The following is a 19,786-nucleotide window of genomic DNA, read 5'->3' on the forward strand; positions in this document are numbered from 1 at the left end:
AAGTCAAAGATAATTACTGGAAAAAAAATCTTAAGATTAAAATATTAGTAATAGAAGTCCGAAAATATACAATTTTATCCTTCTTATTGTTGACTATCATTTTAGTTTTTATTGCCATTCACAATAATTGAAAAATGAAATTTACTGTTTGAAAAAGGAATTCCTTAAGCCATGGAGATGAATTAGTTTCATGCAACATTAAAGATAATTACTACACTAGTTCTTGCTATGCTTAAAGTTAAAACATTTAAAGTTATATTCAGTGATTTATTAAAATAGTAAATTCTTAAACAATTTTTCTTCCTTTTTTATCTCACTCTTAATTTTATTTTTTATCTTCTTAAGAATAGGCATTATCAACTACAAGGCATATATAATTATTTCAATTTATCTATTTTTTATTTATTTTATTTGTCATTTCATTAAAATGTTTGGTGCGGTATATGACATTTAGTAAAAACTATGTAATCCTCTAAAAGGGTATTTCCTCATCTTAAAACTCAATCTCTGTTAATAAGGTTTTAAGTTTAAGTATTGTGGATAAAAAACTTATTACTATAAAATAGATGTTTATATTATTAATTTGAATAAAAAATCATAAAATTATTATTATTATTATTATAAAAATTCCTGATAATTTTTCTATTCGATATATACGTGCAACTAATCTGATAATATTCTCCAAAGATTCTCAAATGTTGGTTTAATCTTTCTTTTTTAACTAAATAACCACTAATGTTATTTTAATTTTACTATTGTTTCAAAACTTTTGTTACTTTAGAGATTCATTACTTGATTAAAAACATTGAAATAAGAAATTTTAATGCGGTAAATCTTTTGCATGTACAATTTGTTGTCGTATTAACTTTACATCTCCGATTGCTTTTTAGGAAGAATAATACCTGCATATTTGAAAAATAAATATATTTCAATGGTCCATGACATTCTCAAATGAAATGATCAATCTTTTTCATTATAAATGTTGGTTGTCCAAAATGACCCAAAATTCAAAACTACATCATATAAGTTAAAGATTATTTTTGCATTCAATTACCTTTATTAATTACTGGTAATATTTGGAAATATCTACGAAATTATGTTTTGTAAAAACATTTTCTTTGCATTGAAAGAAGACTTAACAATATGTTTTATTTTTTTCATAATTACTTTAGAAAAGATTTTCATTGATAATAGTGGCCTTATACTAAAATATCATTTTGATACAATCTCTCTCTCTCTCTCTCTCTCTCTCTCTCTCTCTCTCTCTATCTATATATATATATATATATATATATATATATATATATATATATATATATATATATATATATATATATATATATATATATATATATATATATATATATATATAATGAATAAAAACATGTTCAAATTTCATAGTACAAAGTCAGAAAAAAAAGATTTAAATTTTAATTCCATAATATATTTTATTTTTGTTGGAACTTATTTAATTAATTATTAAGTTTTCTTATTCGAAATATTCCTTCTTTTATAAAGTCACTATTACCAAGTTGGATATATTAAGAAAAATATTATTTAACACACCTTTTCACATTCATTTTTACACTATTTTTATTTATTTTTTCCTTTTTAAAAAAAATATAAAATTTTATATTTTTATAACTATTTTACTTTTATATAAATGTCAAATGAACGTAACAGTATGATATAGTATATTTTTCTATATTTAACTGATAAAACACTTTGAATGGGTAGTGCATAAATATAAATGAAAAAGTGAACAGAAGAATAAAAGAAGTAGGTTGATTTAGCATTGGAGAAATGATGAAAGAAAGCTGAGACAGAATGATGAATATTGCAGTGCATAGAAAATACAGTAACAATATTACTTATTGAGATGAATTTAAAGGAAAGCAGCATAAGCCATTAATTATTTGTGAAGGTTAACAGTAATAGGTTGATAGGTAAAGGCAAGCAGCTTCTCAGTGCAGGAAAGAAGCAGCTTTTCAAAGACAGCATGGTCGGGATGATCTTCATACTCTTGAACACCTTCTATGCTGTCAAAGCTTGATTCAAATATATGAGTGTACCCTTCGTGCAGGTGTAGGTTAACTTTCTCACTTTCATCGTTGCCCCTGAAACATAATTCATTAAATTATTACGATGATGTTCTGTACTCTAAAACTAGTTAAAAAAAAATTAGATAATATGAGAATAATATTATATATGTATGTTTACCAATGGAATGAGTTCATGGCTGGGATGACATCCACGAGTTTTGCATATTCTGTGATGGCCTCTTCAATCTTCTCAGCAGTAGCATCTTCCTTGAACTTTGCCAATATCACCAGTCTCACTTCTTTCTTTGCTTCTGCCATTTCTTCTCAGTTCTATTCATTCACACAACCTCATTGCCCCTCTCACCCTCTATATATATACCCACATTTACCACAATAAATACGTACATTAAATGATGCCAGATGTATAGGTATACGTATTGTTGTATCCTTTATCAGTTTTTATATTTATGTAGCCTCGATCATTGAGCTTCTCTCTTAATGCCACACAATAACGTTGGGTCCCGAAATACCCATCACATGCTCCATATTCCAACATTATTGAATAAATTAAATTTTAATTTCATTATTAGTAATTGGAACTTTATCTCCTAAAAGTAAGTTATTGGAACTTTTGTTATATATACATTTCTTATAAATCTTCCTTGTTAGAGGAAAATGATAAATACTTAATGAACGACTAAAATCATAATTTTTTTTTTCTAAATCAATTTAAATAGCAAATAATTCCATACGGAGACAAAATGTCGCACTCCAATACACTATCATAAAATAACTTCATTGTTCTTCTTTCATCACTACTATCAATTATTGAAATTGAAATGACCTAAACTCTTAATCTCCAGCCTTACTGCTCATTACACTACAACCACAGCTCGATTTCTCAGAAAACAAAAATCCTAAAATTTCAAACTCAAAATCACATAAATTGCTCTAAAAAGAAAAAAGAAAAATCAAAATATTTTTTTACAGTATTTTTTCTCTTTATGTTATATAAAAGTAAATCATATTAACATTTGGATGCAAAAGGCATGTCTATATTTTTAAATAGATGAGTTAGAGATTTTTATTAAGAGAGTTATTTATAAGAATTATTTGAAATAAAAGATATATGTAATTTTAATATAGATCTTTTATATAAATTATTTTAAATTCAGTTATCGATGGGTCTTTTCAGAGGAAAATCACCAAAAAGAAACAACATTGGCAATAAGACCTAAATTTAAATAATAGATTATTATTATCATTTTTAACCTAAAAAAGTCAATCTTGATGAATTGAGGTCGGATTTTATTCATTATAGTATCTCTTTAAAACTTTAAAGTTTTAGGTTATGAATTGAGCTCAGATTTGATTTATTATTGTATCTCCTTGATGAATTTTTTTCCGATAGACCTATCATTTATATAAACCATTTTTTTCAATTTACAAATAATTATCTTCAATTTTTTGTTAGTTGATAAAAGTTTTAATATCAAATGCCACATGCTTTTTTTTGGAGGATACTCCTGTCACATTCTTACTTATATACAAGAGGACAAAGAAAATATGTATTCCAATAAATCCTTACCAAACAATTTCGAAGTGATTAAACGTGGAGAAATGACGAGATTTACTCTCACATTTATAATTTTAATAATATTTTGTAAGTGTAAGTATTTTCCATTGTTACATCTTTTTTAATTTATAATATTCATATCATTTTCAATTTAAAACTTTAAGTAATAATTTTATAAATATATTCATATAAAATTTAACATTCTTATATTTATTTAATATGAAATTTAATTAATATTTAGATTTTTTATATTAATTTTTTACCATGGTACTTATTTAGAAAAATAATACTAAAAATATATTATAATTATACAGAAATCAGATATCACAAAATAATATAAACCCACGTGCAAAAAGAAAGTAGGTAAGAAAATAAAACTTGTTTAGTTTTTCTTCCTCAATTATTGGCCTGGTGGAATGCTATTCATAATTACTGCATAGAAAAAACCAAAGGCCCATAACTGAAAATAATGATAATAATAATAAAATAATAAAATCTGTTCTTGCATTCTACTATAGTCACGTACAAATCCAGTTTCGTCCAAACCGAGTCGGGCCCAGGACTGTCTCAAAATGCCAGGCCGACAATGAAAGAGATCCGTTTCTTTAAATTGTATGACATTTTTTTATTTGAGTTAAATACATCTTTTTCACAAATTATATTTCATTTTTAAATTAGATATATTTTTATTTTATTTTAATATTTTATAAGTAAAATATTTTTTGGAAATACGAAATATTATTTATAATATGATAAAAAATATTTATATTAAATTATAATATAATCATTGTTATTAAAAATATATTTAATATATTTTTAAAAATACAGAAATTAAATAAATATTTGATTAGAACATAAAATATAACTTTTAAAATAGTTTAAAGAAGAAAAACTATTTAATATTTTTTATTATTTATAAATAAATTAAAATTTATATATAATTTTAAAAATATGATCATGTTGGTTGTTATTTTCTCCTAATGTATTATATCTACAAATCTTCATTGTTAGTATTTAATAGGGAAAAATATATTTAATCATGTTATAACAATGGTGCCACCTAAAAATATCTCATTTGGTGGCCATTATTCTGACACCAATGTCAATATGCATGTGGCCATAATTTTTATACCAGTGTTGATGGGTGTGAATTGGTGTCAGGATAATTAATTAATTATACATAGATATATGACATATATATTCATCTTATATTTTTCTGTTTTCCTTTCAGTATTTGCAAAAAAATAGATATGCTAAAGTATTAATATAATGAGATTCTAACCAATAACATTTAAATAGTAATAGATTAAATTATATATGGTAAGTGTAATTTGCCCTAAGAGGAAATTTTGTCTGCTATTATGGCCATTAAGCACGCCTTTTGGGTAGGATGACACAAGTTTTAGCTTCAACATAACTGCTTTTATAATTATACCATTTAAGAATAATATTTAATTTTTAAAACTTAAAATAATAATATGTCAAATATAATATTATTTTTTTACATTATTTCACTTTTAATGTTTTATGTTTTTCAAATCTTTAGCAATAAATACTAATGTCTATTAATGTATTTTTTTAAGTCAACTTAGACTACATATATAATAGATTTTCTTAAAAAATAAGAGAATTTCTTAATCAATAGTTGATAATAATTATGTATTAGGACTACACCTGATTGTATGTGTTATTAGGTTTCAAATTCCATCTACTTGCTAAAAATATCAAAATGGTTAAGCTTTTCTCAACCACTTGAAAATATTTATTTATTAAACCTAAATTGGGATCTAATATACAACTCAAAAGCATCCTTACTTACCAAATTAAGTATTCCCTTTATTTGAATATACTTTTTAAAATAAAAATGAAATCATTTAGACGTTTAGAAAAAGAAAAAAAAAACTTATCAACCATTACCATAATAAAAGTATCAGTATTTTATAGAGTAGATATTTCTTTCTAAATATACTAAAACATTCCACAAATATGACACACAAATACATATGTGTAAGCTACATTCAAATATCAAATTCAGATATATGTGTTCATAAAGGAAACCATTGTAGTACATACAATAATCAAAGTAGAGATTACAATAATTAAGAAGAAACAACCAAACTTATTTTTATGAGTTACTAACAGTGAAATTGAGACATTATTACTCTCCCAATCAAAGGTTAACTGGTAGGTTTATAGTCAATGACAAGTATTTTGTCCAGATTGGAAAGTAGCAAATTTCCAAACTCAACATGAGCAGGATGATCTAAATACTCAGCAATGGCTTCTGTACTCTCAAAGGTTGATTCAAACACATGAGTGAAGCCTTGATGCAGATTTTCAACACTCACATCTTTGCCCCTACAATAAATAGTTCGCCTATCAGCTATACATATATGTTGTTCTGAAATATCTCAACTAAGCCACTAGAATGAGTTTATTTAGATGCCAATGTTTAGAAAGTTATACAGTAAAAACTCAATGACTTTGCTCAGTCTATGCAAGTTCCATCTATTGAGACCACATATAATTCTTTCAACAAAATCCAAAATTCTATTCATATAAGCCTTAATTGTGCCATTAAACTTTGTAAATTTGTCAAACATTTCGAGTGCAAACTTAAGCCTTAAACAATGTATCTTTAAGAAGCAGAACCCCTTCTGTCTTCTTTTTTTTTACATATGTGGGTAAAATTGTCCAAAAATTACGAAAATAAACCAGTCAGAAAATAATTACAATAACAAAAATCAAAGGACCCTACAGTGCAGAAAAGGCAGAGATCTTCTGAAACCTACAATTTCACCGATGGACTATTCCAATCATCTTAGCTGTAAGATTTGTGAATACTAGAAGCATGTGCAATGGATAAGGTAGCATACCAATGGAAGGATTTCATGGGTGGAATAAGATTGACCAGGTTGGCAAAGGCATTGATGAGTTCTTCAATCTTCTCGGTAGTGACATCGTCCTGGAACTTTGCGAGCACTATGTGTTTCACTAGTCCTTTTGCTTCCTCCATTTTTACAACTACCCATTTTTCCTTCTCTCACTCTTTATGTATCTATCTCAAAAAAAAACACTTTTATTATCATAATTTTGAATGTTTTTAACTGAATAAATTAATTTAAAATTTTATATTTTGTAATTAAATATTTACTATTTAATTTTTTTTATTAATTAAATAACATAATTATTTTCTTGATTTATGTAACATCTCATTAACTATTTAGAAAGTTTCACAAATTTAATATAATAAAACAATTAACAATTAAAACTTTACATTTAGTAAATAAATAGTTTTACCCAAAATATAATAATTTGGAAAATTTATAATCAAAATATTCGAAGAGAATACTTAGTATAAATACATTGAAAAGAAGTTGAAGTATAGAAAAAATTTTAAAGTAAAGGATAACTTGACTTAATTTTGAGTGTTTTTTTAGAAATAATATGTAAATATAATTTTTTCTTCTTTTGTGATATGAGCTTATAGTACTATAACACACAATTTCCATGGAACCGTGCCAAAAGATACCAATCACGTTAAAATTGACTGATATGGAGAGTAGCGAATTAAATGTAATGAAAGGTCTTATTGTCTCTTTCGTAAAAAAATGAATTTTTTTTTACAAAGATACTTTGACAAAATTTTAACATCATCTACGTGTCATTCTGTTATTGGTCTATGTTGGTGTTTATGATTATTATTATTGATTTTCTTTTAAGTAAAGTATTTTTAATCATTTTTTTATATTTTTCTATCTCTTTTAATACATACAAAAAACTTTATATTTAATAAATAAATAGTTTTACAAAAATAATAATAATTTGGAAAATTTATAATCAAAATATATAAATACATTAAAAAAAAGTTGAAGTATAGAAAAAAATTTAAAGTAAAGGATAACTTGACTTAATTTTGTGTGCCTTAGAAATAATATGTAAATATAATTTTTTTAGTTTTCTTTTTATAATTATAAGTTATTATATGTATATTCATCTATAATAATACAATACTTCATATTTTATGTCTTGTTTTATTTCTATAATTATCAACATGATTTTTTTTAGTTTAGTTTATGTTATTTTTTATATCTACACTCCGAAATCGTTTGTGCGATTCTACAAAATACTATAAATTATCCTTTGTAACATAAAAAAAATCTTACCCTTAACAAAAAATACATAATAATATCTTTCATAAACAAGATATTATTGAAATCAAACATTTTCCTCTACATCTTTATTTCACCGTTTCTAACACCTGCTCACTCTGACATTCTTCTAAACTCATACCTGTAAAAGAGAAAACAAATACAAGGATAAACTAATATTGTAAAATAATCAAATCATGCAATTATAATTTAGATACAACACATTTCACTTTAAAATCAAACAAGAACCTAAACATATATAATCATTCTAGACTTGACAAATCTAGATACAGGTATTGATGTCGAGCTACGACGAATTATGCACTTGTGGTGATGGAACAATTATCCTCTGTCCAAGTTACCACACAAGATTAGTTCGTCAATCACCTCTATCCAAGCTCATTAAAGTCCAAATCAAAATCATCAACATCGTGCATCAAATAACCAAGCATACTCATCAAAACATATTCAACACTAAAACAATCATTTCAATTATACCAAATCAACATAACATTATTCCTCACAACATAACAAACATAAATTCATGTATCATAACACGAAATTAAGGATAAAATCAGTTTCTCTTACTTGTTAGAAGACCAGACGATCCTAAAGAACCCCAAAACCCTCTCACATATCAAAGGACATTAACTATGCCTACAAACAATGAAATCTCATGATCAAGGTATGTCATTAAGACCATTGGTCGACAATGAACTAACAAGAGAGGTTGAATCACACATGCGAGAAATCCCCTTTGCATGTGTCTTAAACTAAAAACTAAAGAAAAAGAAGCATAAATTGACTTACTCTAAATGAAAGACTGATCGGTTGAAAGGGGAGAACTCACTGTCGTGATCTCCTAGACACCTCTTGATCGTCGAACAGATGTCTCAAGAGTTAGAAATCTTAGAGAGAAAGGAGAGAGAAGTCAAAGAATGAGTTTTAGAGAGATGACGAGTGTTTTATATAATAAGAAGTGTTTATGAAATTATATTTATATTATTGAATTATTTTAAGGTTTAATAGGTTCGGAGGTCCCTATATTTGCAGGTTCGTTTCAATTGGGTGCTCCAATTTTGGAAGTGATCAATTGGACCCCTAATTTAACAAAATTGAGTCAATAATATCCTTTCCGTTAAATGTAATGGATGGCGTTAAATTTTTAAACAAGTGACATGTTGAGCATCTTTTTATTTCCCGGTGGCACAATTTGAACTTAATACGTGGCACAGCAGAAAAGTAATCTCTTATTTGATTGTTGAGATTTTAGGGAAAAAAGAGATAGATTATGCGTTGTTACTGTTAATGTAGATGAAATGCCAGATCCAACATTAATTTTAATAAAATAATTATTATTAATTTTAATTTATGTATTATTATTTAAATAATAATTAAAACTTTTGTTATAAATCTACTAAACGGATGTGGAACATCCGTTGAATTAGTTTTTATTTTTTTAGTTTTTAGTTTTTTATTTTTTTATATTTTAAATTAATATATAAATATTATTTAATTTTTTAAAAATTATTACTTAATTATTTATAAATTAATTTTGTTTTATTTAATAAAATAACTATTATTAAATTAATTTATATATTATTATTTAAATAATAAATAAAATATTTTGTAAAAATCTATTAAATGGATGTGGCACATCCGTTAAAGTTTTTTTTTTTTTTAAATAAAAACAATAAACTAAAATATAAAATATGTAAACAGATGTCAACATCCGTACATCCGTTCACAAGATATTGGGTGGTGCAGGGAGCAAGTCTCTCAAACTTATAACCTTGTTAAGGATTGTTCTTTTTATCCTCTTTGATACATCTTTTCATTATATTATATAAGCAGTCGTAAGTTATTTTTGAATGTAATATTTAAAAAAAAAAAACATTAAATTCATGTGTTCAAAGAGTTTTAATGGTCTTTCCTTATTTTTTTTTTCAACTTTTACTTTGAAAGGTTTAAATGTAACATAGGCTTTTGACTTCTCAAATAATAAATAAAAGCATATTTTTCTAAATAATTGTCAATAAAAAAGTACTTAAATACTTTTGCCTCCATGGATAATAGTTTTATTAAGCCACATAAATTTGAATGCACAAAATCCAAAAGATTATTTGTTTTCTATGATTTCTTTTTTGTTAGGAAATTGAGATCAATATTATTTATTAGCAAATATATTCTTTCCAAACTCGAAAAAGAACATAAATTTGTGAAAGAAATTTTATCATTTCTTTTTGTTTGAAAAACTTTAATTATCTAATATTTAAATGTCTATAACAATAATGTTGAAACTAAGAAGGATATTTTTCTTTGACCATTAAACTAGATTAAATGTTTTCAATCTTTAGAAATAAAAGTTAGTTTGAGCATTATGTTATGGACATAGAAGTAACTCAACCATAATATATGATTTTTCTATCTCAAAAGAAACATGTAAGATAAATTTTTAACAAGTTTCAAGTGAAGAATAACAATCATGTATGTACTGGAGTTGAATGTGACACAGATAATGATGGAAAAAGCGTGGTAACACATATTTCAAGAAAAATGTCGACCGTATAATGTATCTCATTGTAACTAGGCTAAACATAATGTATTTTGTCAGTTTGATTAACAGGGACATGAAAAATCATATTGAATTACATTTATTGGCTGCCAAAAAATTCTTCACTATGTACAAGAAACTCGTAACTTTGGAATATATTACAAAAAGGGTGAAAAATGTGATTTGATTGGATTTACAAACAGTGATTATGCAGATAATCTAGATGATAAAAGAAACACATTTGGGGGGAGCACTATAATTAACAGGTTACCATAATACACTATACCACTCCTCATAATGTTTATGGTTTTGTAATGAACCTATTTAAAATGTTATACCATTCTGAATGAAAGATACAAAAAGAGAACACAAATTCTACTAGATTTTAGTGCTAGAGATGATGATAGCCAAGATGGGCAAGTGTGAAGTGAAGGTTGAAAGTTTTATGGTAGACATTTATATTTCAAATCCAAATTGATATGCATAAATGAAATCATTGTAGTGCATACACCAAAGGGAATCATTGAAGTTCGTAAAATAACTGAGATCAAACAACCAAAATTATTTTTATCAGAGCACTAACAGTGAACTGAGCATCAATTTCCCAATGAAAGGTTAACTGATAGGCTTATAGTCAATCACAACCACTTTCTCTGCAGAGGAAAGGAACCAATTTGCAAATTCAACATGAGCAGGATGAACTACATACTCTGCAACGCCCTCTGTACTCTCAAAGGTTGATTCAAACACATGAGTGAAGCCTTGATGCAGGTTTTCCGCACTCACATCTTTGCCCCTACAATACATAATTCACCTATCAGCTATGCATACATGTTGTTCTCAAATGTCTCAACTAGGCCACTAGAATGAGTTTATTTAGATGCAAATGTTTAGAAAGTTATATACAGTAAAAGCTCAATGACATTGCTCAATCTATGCAAGTTCCATCAATTGTAACAACATATAATTCTTTCAACAAAATCCAAAACTCCATTCATTCAGGCCTTAACTATGCCATTAAACTTGTAAATTTGTCAAACATTTCCAGTGCAAACTTAAGCCTTAAACCGTGGATCTTTAAGAAGCACGAGGCCGGTCAGATCTAACCCTGGCACTCAAAGCTAGTTGCCACATACAACCACAGATTGGACAATTAGTTAGAGATCATGGAAGCAAATACCATCATCACAAATTCCCAACATAGTCACTAGTTTTTCCAAAGTCTCCTAAGAAGAGAAAACCAAGCTGTTGTCATTTTAAAATAATAACCTGAATCAAGCAGGCATCTCCCTGAAATCATACTCGCTTGTTTAAATTAAATAACAAATAACAAAAACATAAGACCCTACAGTGCAGAAAAGGCAGAGATCTTGTTCTGAAATCCTGCAATTTCACCGACGGACTTCTGAATTCTACAAGCATGTACAATCTCAAAATGTAGCAATAAATAATTTGGAAGCCAACCCGATCCAGTCAATGTTCCACTCACTCTATTCATCAGTATCATCGCTTTTTCATCAGCAATACTGGGCAAACCTATTTTAATGAAGTTACTGAAAAATTCAATCTTTTAGATTTTGCAGGCCTTGTTTGCATCAAGATGAAAGTGGGTGTGAGGAAGAATAAGAAAAGGAAAAAATAAACAAGGTAGCATACCAATGGAATGCTTTCATGGGTGGGATAAGATTGACTAGGTTGGCATAGCCCTTGATGAGCTCTTCAATCTTCTCTGGCGTGACATCATCCTTGAACTTTGCTAGCAGTAAGTGTTTCACTACTCCCTTTGTTTCCTCCATTTCCACAACAACCTCTTTTTCCCAATTTCACTCTCTATATACCTATCTAAACAAAAATAAATAAAATAAATAAATAAATAAATAAAATTATATATATATATATATATATATATATATATATATATATATATATATATATATATAAGCTTTATTATTGACACTATCAAAGTCTTTACACATAAATTGATGAAAAAGGCCTCTCTTTTTTTTCTTCCCTTTTGTGGTATGCGCATATATTATTATAGATACGAAATTTCCATGGAATCGTGCCAAAAGATACCAATTACGCTAAATCGATTGATAAAGGGAAAATTGAATTAGATGTAGTAAAAGTTTTATTGTCTCTAAGGTAAAAAAAAAGAAGAACTTTCTTGTTGCGAGAGAGACATGGACAGAACTTGTATTCAACAAAACAGTTTTTAAGATTTTTCCTAGCTAACTGTGCTAAAACTTTTTTTTGATATATGTATTTTGTAATGTTACACTTTCATACGTATAAGTAATTTTTAGTTGAAAAATATTGATATATTTTATTTTGTAATATAATAAAAAAAATAAAACCTTTTATATATGAACTTTAATTTGACTAATTTTATTTATATCTAAAAACACGTTTATTTTTTAATAATTATCATTGATTTTATTAAAGAAAAAATTAATGTTAATATTTAATTAATCTTATCTTTTTGTTTTGTAAATTTAATATTGGAAGTGATAATTGTATATTAACGATAATTTTTTATTTAATAAACATACACGACAATTGTTAAAGAACAAAGCTGCTAAATTACATTAATTATTAATAAAAATTTAAATAAAATTAATAAATTATAATTATTGTACTAAGATTTTAAATTATTTTTCCATTCTACGAAAAATAATAAAAATAAGTAATACTTGTTATAATGAACTTTCTATTTACCTAAATAAAATTAATAAATAATGTGTCCATCTACATGAGTTTACATACTTATTAAATATTATAAATAATATGAGATTTGACGAAAACAATATTTAACAATGGAAAATATAATAATTATGCTAACTAAATATAAAAAAATTACATGTGCTCGATGATAGAATTCTTACAATAATGAGGGGAAATACTAGTTAGGGATTGAAAAAGTCATATCAACATTTGTTATATATGATTCATGAACTTGGATTATTTAGTAATAGAGAATCACACAAAACCACAATATTTAAATGCGGTGAAAACTGTTACATATTTTCACATTCAAAATTCCTGCCATAATTTTACAGGAGAGATTGTTCAACTGTAACAAAAGATGGACGGAAGTAGCATAGGTCCAATTGAAACGTTACTGCCTCTGCTATGTGCTCTACAAAAATCCAAAATGTGCCAGTGTGGTGTGGACTGCTCAGAAACTATATAATTGTTTTTATAATGTACAAATTGTTAGAGGGGAAAATGCACCATTAGTTTAATGGAGTTTTTCACAGGAATCAACCATGCCACCACGTGACAGTGATAGTCATTCACGTTATATGGAGTAGCCAACCACTGGATCAGATGAAGATAGATAAAAAAGCATTTGCAGGTCACCTTCAATTCTTTATAATATCTCCCCTGCAATGCATGAATGTAAAATTCTCAAATTCTGGATTTGTTTGACGTATGACCACACAATATCAAAAACATAAACAGTATTCAGTATTCAAAGTATACACATTTCAATTGAAAACTCAAGCAAACGTAAATATCTAGAAAGTATCTCATAATATCTTGATTGTATCTTGTAATAATATAGTATTTGATAGGAGATCAATAGAGGAAAGACCATTATTTTGCAATGTTGTGCTTTACAACAAACAATCTTACAAAATCTTAGTTTATTGTTAGTGGTTGTATAAACAATGAGACTTAATGGCTTCCTCAAAGAGCTGAACAAAGCTACTATTTCCAAAGTCCTAATTGGCAGAGGAAAACATATAGGCAAAGGAACAACTGCAATGAAAACCTACTCAGGTTGAAAATAATTTACCATGTTCCTAGAATTAATTGATATCCTTTAACCTTTCCACAACGACTGGGACAAAATTAAAAGGTGCTGTAAACAAAAATTGTATAATTAAATATACAAAAATATAAGTGAACTAAATTCAAATGAAAGGCAAGGAGGGTGAAAATACAGGTGAAGACAAAAAAAGAAAGATCACAGTAACAGAATAGTGAAAATATGTGATGTTCGTCTCCTAATCTCCATCCATGTTTTTCAATGCACTAGTCCTTTTGTTTTTGGACTAAAACCACCAGGATCATTCATTACCTTGCATTTTATTCATCGTGTTACTGTGCTCTTGCTTGTGTTACAATATGGGTATATAACTCATTTTCTATTTTGTGTATATTGTAGTAAGAATTTGGTTTCCATGATTCAATCACTCGAATCTCTTCCTTTGATTAAGATAAAATCAACTATGAAGAGAAATCTTATTTGTTTGGTTGATTTTGATCAGCTGGGAATATCCAAACCCAGGTTTTGTCACCAACAAACTCTTCAAACTCGTAATAATTCCAGTCATCTTGCAAATCTATCTTCCAACAATCTTATATCTCTTGCCTCCATCTATGTTTTATGGATTCTGCTTCCTTTTTTTTTATTGCATCTATTGTAACAAGCTTAAAGGTAAGGTTTAACTTTCAGAGGAGTCTTAAAATAATTTTAAGAAGTTTCATTATATATTTATTACATCTTAGAAAGTCTAGATGAGATAGTGATTTCCTTATTCAGTTATGATAAGATGTCTTGAATTAATAATAGAGGTTAGAGCTTTGACTTTACTATTATTGTGTTTGTCTATCAACAAATACTTTCACTTTACTAACATGATCCGCCTTTATCTATTTTCCCTCTATTGTAACCAAATCTATAATTGTTAACAGTTTCATCCAACTTCAATAAAGAATAAATCTGACAAATAATCAGCTACTGAAATTTTAGCATTGTTCCAAACATCTACTAGTTAAACTTGAAATATAAAGTGCTGGACAGTGGTTGATTTTAAAACAACCAAAATGGGCTATAGAAGTTTAGAGATTAAAGATTTCACTTACAGCCAGGATGAAAATTTACTGCTCTCCACTTCTCCACCAGGATTTCACACAAGTGGAAGCTGAAAAGTGGCATCTAGGTTGTTCTTTACAATCCATTTTTGCGGATAGGACGAATAAGATGATTCAAGATCGATATGCCAGACCATAACTCTCGAGCAGTTGTCCATCAAGCCCTCCATTTGACTTTCATCTTCAACCAGCTGCTCAATCAATGTGCTGACCTGCATATAGAAAAACAAATCCACCACTGATGAGGGCAGGTTCTGAACGCTACATTTTTCTCCCATCCTTATTGTAGAAAACCATGAGGGCATATAGAACAATTCCCAACCACACTTGACTAATGATAATCTGATTGGATATGTTTTTCAAACCTTGGATTATGAACAGAAAATGTCACGTTACGTAATAATAGATAAAGTCAGAAAGATAAAGATATTGTTTAGAAGATAGAAAAGACAGAAAATGAATTTTAAGTGTTAAGACCACCATGGAGATGTTCAATTTGTAGCAGAAAGAACATAGTTACAGAATATTCAATAACCCTATTATAGGCTAATAGTAAATTCATAATCAATCTAATTGATCCTAATATCGTCAGTTACTATATCTATAGGATTCTAACATATCTCTAAGATTCTAACAATCCACCTCAAGTTAAAGCATATAAGTCTGTATAAACAAGCTTATTATACGTGTAGTTAATCTGAAGACCCTTAGTGACTGTGAATATATTTGCTAGTTGACCATAAGATAGTAGATATTTCCCAAACTTCAGTTCCTGAAACAAATGTTGAGTCAAATAAACTCCTGAGACTGGCTACAGCAATAGCTCGGTACTTTGTCTCTGCATTTGACCTAACTACAACATGTTGCTCCTTATCTCAAATATACAAAAACCAGGGGATGACAACGTTGGTGAAAATAAAAGCTTCAGGTTTTAGTCTTGTTATGGATCGGCCCTACAGAGAGAGAGAAAAAAATAATCAAACAATGTGAAAAACAATAAAAAATGGTCAACCAAACAGAATAGTCTGCCGAACACTTTCAAAACGGAAGGACCACATATCCATAAACAGCACAATAAGGGTAGTTTGGTGGCAAAAACATCTGTTCGGAAGCTCATCAGACGCGACGAAGAAGACTGAAAAGTTGCAAGTGGGGTTTGAATGCATGAGGGGTGTGAGCCCATTGATGGAGGAATGGTTGTGGTGGTTGGTTGTTGCACAACAAGACTATATCAATGGCATCAGAAAGTCATTGACTGTGAACAGTAAAATACAGCAAGGGAAAAACAAAAACCGAAAAACTTCCATGGTTTCTTAAACAGGCTCATGATACCATGTTGAGATGAGTAAAACTGAAAAGGCATATGATGAATTTTATGTGTCTAAACCTCAGTGGAACTATTCAATTTATACGTAAGAGAACACACTTATAGAATACTCAGTAACCTTATTTTAGGCTGATAACATAACTATAGCATCAATCTAACTGATCCTAATATCCTCAATTAATCCTAATATTATCAGTTACTATATGTATAGAATTCTAACTTATCTACAAGATTCTGACAGATATATTAATTTACTAACCCTCAAACTGTCCTTGACCGAGTCAAGTTGCCTGATAGGTTCTAGAGTAGGGCGATGCCACTTCTTTGGATCCCAGAGTATCGTACTATTGAAGGCAAAACCCGACATTTCAGCATGAAATCTTTTGGATTTCCCATTTGGTTCATTCGAATGCCATCCAATTACTCGATTTCCATTACAAATGGGCCCTTGCAAGACAATTCTACTTTTATCCCCTGATAATCTTGCTACAGTCCATGTCCCAAATCGCCTGCAAATCAAAATGACGATATATCTCAACTAATAAATGAAAAAACCGTTGAAAAAGCAAAATTATTGTAGGAAAGAGGAATATCCTAGAACACTATGCATGACCCAATTTGATTAAAGACTTGAAAGCTAATAAAAGAAACATTAGCAGCAGATAGGGCTCATCAATGTTCCTTATGCACATGCACAAATATATACACATTATATTCTTAATTTTTCAAAGGTGTTTAGATTGAAATAACTGTTTATTTAGACAATAATTTTCAATTTTGTATTATAATATTTGTATTTTAGAGGCATTTTAGTGGTCTTTTTCATAATAATCACACAACTCAAAACCAGCGCTAATTCCACACCAAAAGAGGTGAGGCTCAGGGGTTTCCTATCATTTTGGAATCCTATCAAAATAAATGCATGTATGATTGATAGAAATTAATTACTAAAGGTGCACAAAAGAAAGGGAATGACCTTCATTCTGACATTACTTTGCACAATGTAGAAGACCTTTGTGGATGCAACATATCTAGATACTAGATAGGTAGTCTCTATTTCAGAAATTGACAAATTTAAACATGACACCAAACAAATCAACGACACTTATAATGACCCTTCTCACACCTCTCCTTCAATAGGTTAGAGAGACAAAATAAATGACAATTAGAAATTCATAATAAACAAAATGTATGTATGGTTGTTGTTATCTTATTATTCATGTTGCCTCAGTACATTACTTATCAGAAGCTAAGGTGTGCAAGAGAAGGAGAAAGAGAAACAAAATTAATATCTCAAAAATTTAGAAAGACCTTATTTCTCTCATTCGCTGAAAGAGGTCCAATGAATAGATGTTATCATCATCTGCAAAGTAAACAATTCCATCAAGACGATGAGTTTCGATGTGAGCCATTACAATATTTCTTTGAAGAATGCTCCTATGGCCTGGGTTTGTTATATTTGTTTTACAAGTGAGATGCCTGTACATAATCCCACTACTCCTTAAGATGTCAGCAGTTTCTTCAGATTGGGAAGTCATCTCAACAACGATCCACAAAAAGGGAGGTGAGACCAGTTTTAATGTTTGTGACAAGCGATGCAAGTAATGTGCTTGAAATAGATGATTGTATGTTGAAGTCACAATGATGAGAAGCTTCTGAGACTCCACATGTGAATGTTCACGGATTTGGCTATTTGATATATTATATGCCACGCCATCTATTAGACCTGGTTCTTTCACAGTTACATACAAAGAAGCATTAAAATTCACAGCCTCGTTGATTGATGGTGTTATATTTATTGCTGCATTTTCAAGCTGCTGGAAATTTCCCATTGCAGATATCACCTCAAATGAGAAGGTTCGATGTTTTGGCATCAGATTCATTGACATGTGTACTGATGCAAGTGGAATGAGTCCAACAGAAACACCAACCATGAAACAGATGAAAAAATGGAATAGTACCTTCCTCCAGAGCTGGCCCCTGGGTTTTGATCTCTCAAAACCCCTGAATGACCTTGGGGAGAAAGCACCAAACACAAAAGCACGGTAGTCCAATCCAACTGAAGGTGACCAGTTCTGAGGACTTGACATCGACTTAGACAAAGGAGAACCTACTGAACAGACTTCAACATTTGTTGCAGTTCCAGCCCTAGCAACAGGCGACAAAGTTCTTCGAATAGATGCCATCAATAGAAATCCAAAACAAAGTTTAGTAACCCCAAATGATCCCCGTGCGTACAATAATGGCTAGAAAGTATCCAAATTCCAAAACAATAATAAAACTCTTGTCTTTCAACACCAAAAACAACAGTTGTCATGACCTATTGGCTTTGACCAAGACCTTCCAAGTGACCATGTTACAGAGCCAAAGATGCAAAATAAAGCTGGCATCATAAAACAATGTAAGCAAAGCATGTCAGGTTAAATACTTCAGCAAAGTAAATTACAAGTAATCCTTCCAAAAATACATCAAGAGTAAGCCATCTCAAATCACAAAAAGTCTGCAAAACACGTTTCGTAATGCATATACAAAAACACCCCAAGTCTCTATATATTAAAGCAACCAAAATGAGTAATCAACCAATAATGAGGAGCCGCCAGCAACTGTGAAAATGGACACGCCAAACATCAAGGTGTCTTATTCAATATAGCATTTTTAGAAACTTGGCAATTAACACAAGAAGTTTGAAACAAGTTACCCAAATGACAGCGAAGCAAAATGGAGTGTTGTTCCAACTTTCCAAACAAGTGGGGCGCTAAAAGGGAAGAACTTCGACACTGTAGAATGTTTCCCTTCTGCCGCAACTAGTTCTGTGGTCGTGTCTGAGTCAAATTAACAGAGATTCAGGAATCAGTGGAGGTCTTTAGATCTAAAAGGAAGGAACTTCAAACCAGAAAATGAAAACAAATCCTGCAAAAAAACAAAAATGGAAAAGCAAAGGAAAAAAAAACATAAAGACAGCGACAGTCATATGTTTCTTTCAATTTTTAAAGAAAATTAATACCGCTTTTGCCATGTGACTGACGATGCCAATGGGCGGGACAGGAAAGTAAAACAATAAAAATTAAAAAAAAAATCTGTAAACAAAAATCCTATAAAGATTTACTATTATTAGAGTAAACATACGAAAATCCAATAATGGTTTTACAACAATAAAAATTAAAAAAAAAATCTGTAAACAAAAATCATATAAAGATTTGCTATTATTAAAGTAAACATACGAAATCCAATAATGGTTTTAAAACAATAAAA

General features: G+C 28.8%; 4 protein-coding genes across 7 annotated transcripts; all 4 read right to left on the reverse strand.

Moving 5' to 3' along the window:
* Window positions 1–1,771: 1,771 nt before the first annotated feature.
* LOC108321831 (stress-response A/B barrel domain-containing protein HS1) lies at window positions 1,772–2,394 on the reverse strand. Its single transcript, XM_017553700.2, has 2 exons — window positions 2,221–2,394; window positions 1,772–2,117 (listed from the first exon to the last, which is right to left on the reverse strand). Exons 1-2 carry the CDS (start codon window positions 2,358–2,360, stop codon window positions 1,913–1,915), a joined length of 345 nt encoding a protein of 114 aa, XP_017409189.1. The 5' UTR covers window positions 2,361–2,394; the 3' UTR covers window positions 1,772–1,912.
* Window positions 2,395–5,641: 3,247 nt separating this feature from the next.
* Window positions 5,642–6,650, reverse strand: LOC108321833 (stress-response A/B barrel domain-containing protein HS1). Its single transcript, XM_017553703.2, has 2 exons — window positions 6,495–6,650; window positions 5,642–5,976 (listed from the first exon to the last, which is right to left on the reverse strand). The coding sequence occupies exons 1-2, from the start codon at window positions 6,632–6,634 to the stop codon at window positions 5,796–5,798; spliced, it is 321 nt and encodes a 106-aa protein (XP_017409192.1). The 5' UTR covers window positions 6,635–6,650; the 3' UTR covers window positions 5,642–5,795.
* Window positions 6,651–10,751: 4,101 nt separating this feature from the next.
* LOC108321817 (stress-response A/B barrel domain-containing protein HS1) lies at window positions 10,752–12,161 on the reverse strand. 3 transcript variants are annotated; one of them, XM_052876801.1, is made up of 3 exons: window positions 11,980–12,161; window positions 11,673–11,876; window positions 10,752–11,119 (listed from the first exon to the last, which is right to left on the reverse strand). In XM_052876801.1, exons 1-3 carry the CDS (start codon window positions 12,117–12,119, stop codon window positions 10,939–10,941), a joined length of 525 nt encoding a protein of 174 aa, XP_052732761.1. In that variant the 5' UTR covers window positions 12,120–12,161; the 3' UTR covers window positions 10,752–10,938. The 3 variants fall into 3 exon arrangements, with proteins under 3 accessions (XP_052732761.1, XP_017409173.1, XP_052732762.1); XM_052876802.1 differs by having other exon boundaries at window positions 10,979–11,119; window positions 11,813–11,876; XM_017553684.2 differs by lacking the exon at window positions 11,673–11,876 and having other exon boundaries at window positions 11,980–12,142.
* A 1,094-nt stretch (window positions 12,162–13,255) lies between these two features.
* LOC108321782 (probable beta-1,4-xylosyltransferase IRX9H) lies at window positions 13,256–19,491 on the reverse strand. Of its 2 annotated transcripts, XM_017553635.2 has the most exons (5): window positions 19,233–19,491; window positions 17,846–18,917; window positions 16,794–17,043; window positions 15,199–15,419; window positions 13,256–13,710 (listed from the first exon to the last, which is right to left on the reverse strand). In XM_017553635.2, the coding sequence occupies exons 2-4, from the start codon at window positions 18,718–18,720 to the stop codon at window positions 15,243–15,245; spliced, it is 1,302 nt and encodes a 433-aa protein (XP_017409124.1). In that variant the 5' UTR covers window positions 18,721–18,917; window positions 19,233–19,491; the 3' UTR covers window positions 13,256–13,710; window positions 15,199–15,242. The 2 variants fall into 2 exon arrangements, with proteins under 2 accessions (XP_017409124.1, XP_017409125.1); XM_017553636.2 differs by lacking the exons at window positions 13,256–13,710; window positions 15,199–15,419 and adding an exon at window positions 15,960–16,160.
* Between the last annotated feature and the right edge of the window lie 295 nt (window positions 19,492–19,786).

The sequence above is a fragment of the Vigna angularis genome, chromosome 4 (assembly GCF_016808095.1).
Source record: "Vigna angularis cultivar LongXiaoDou No.4 chromosome 4, ASM1680809v1, whole genome shotgun sequence".
Classification (NCBI taxonomy): domain Eukaryota; kingdom Viridiplantae; phylum Streptophyta; class Magnoliopsida; order Fabales; family Fabaceae; genus Vigna; species Vigna angularis.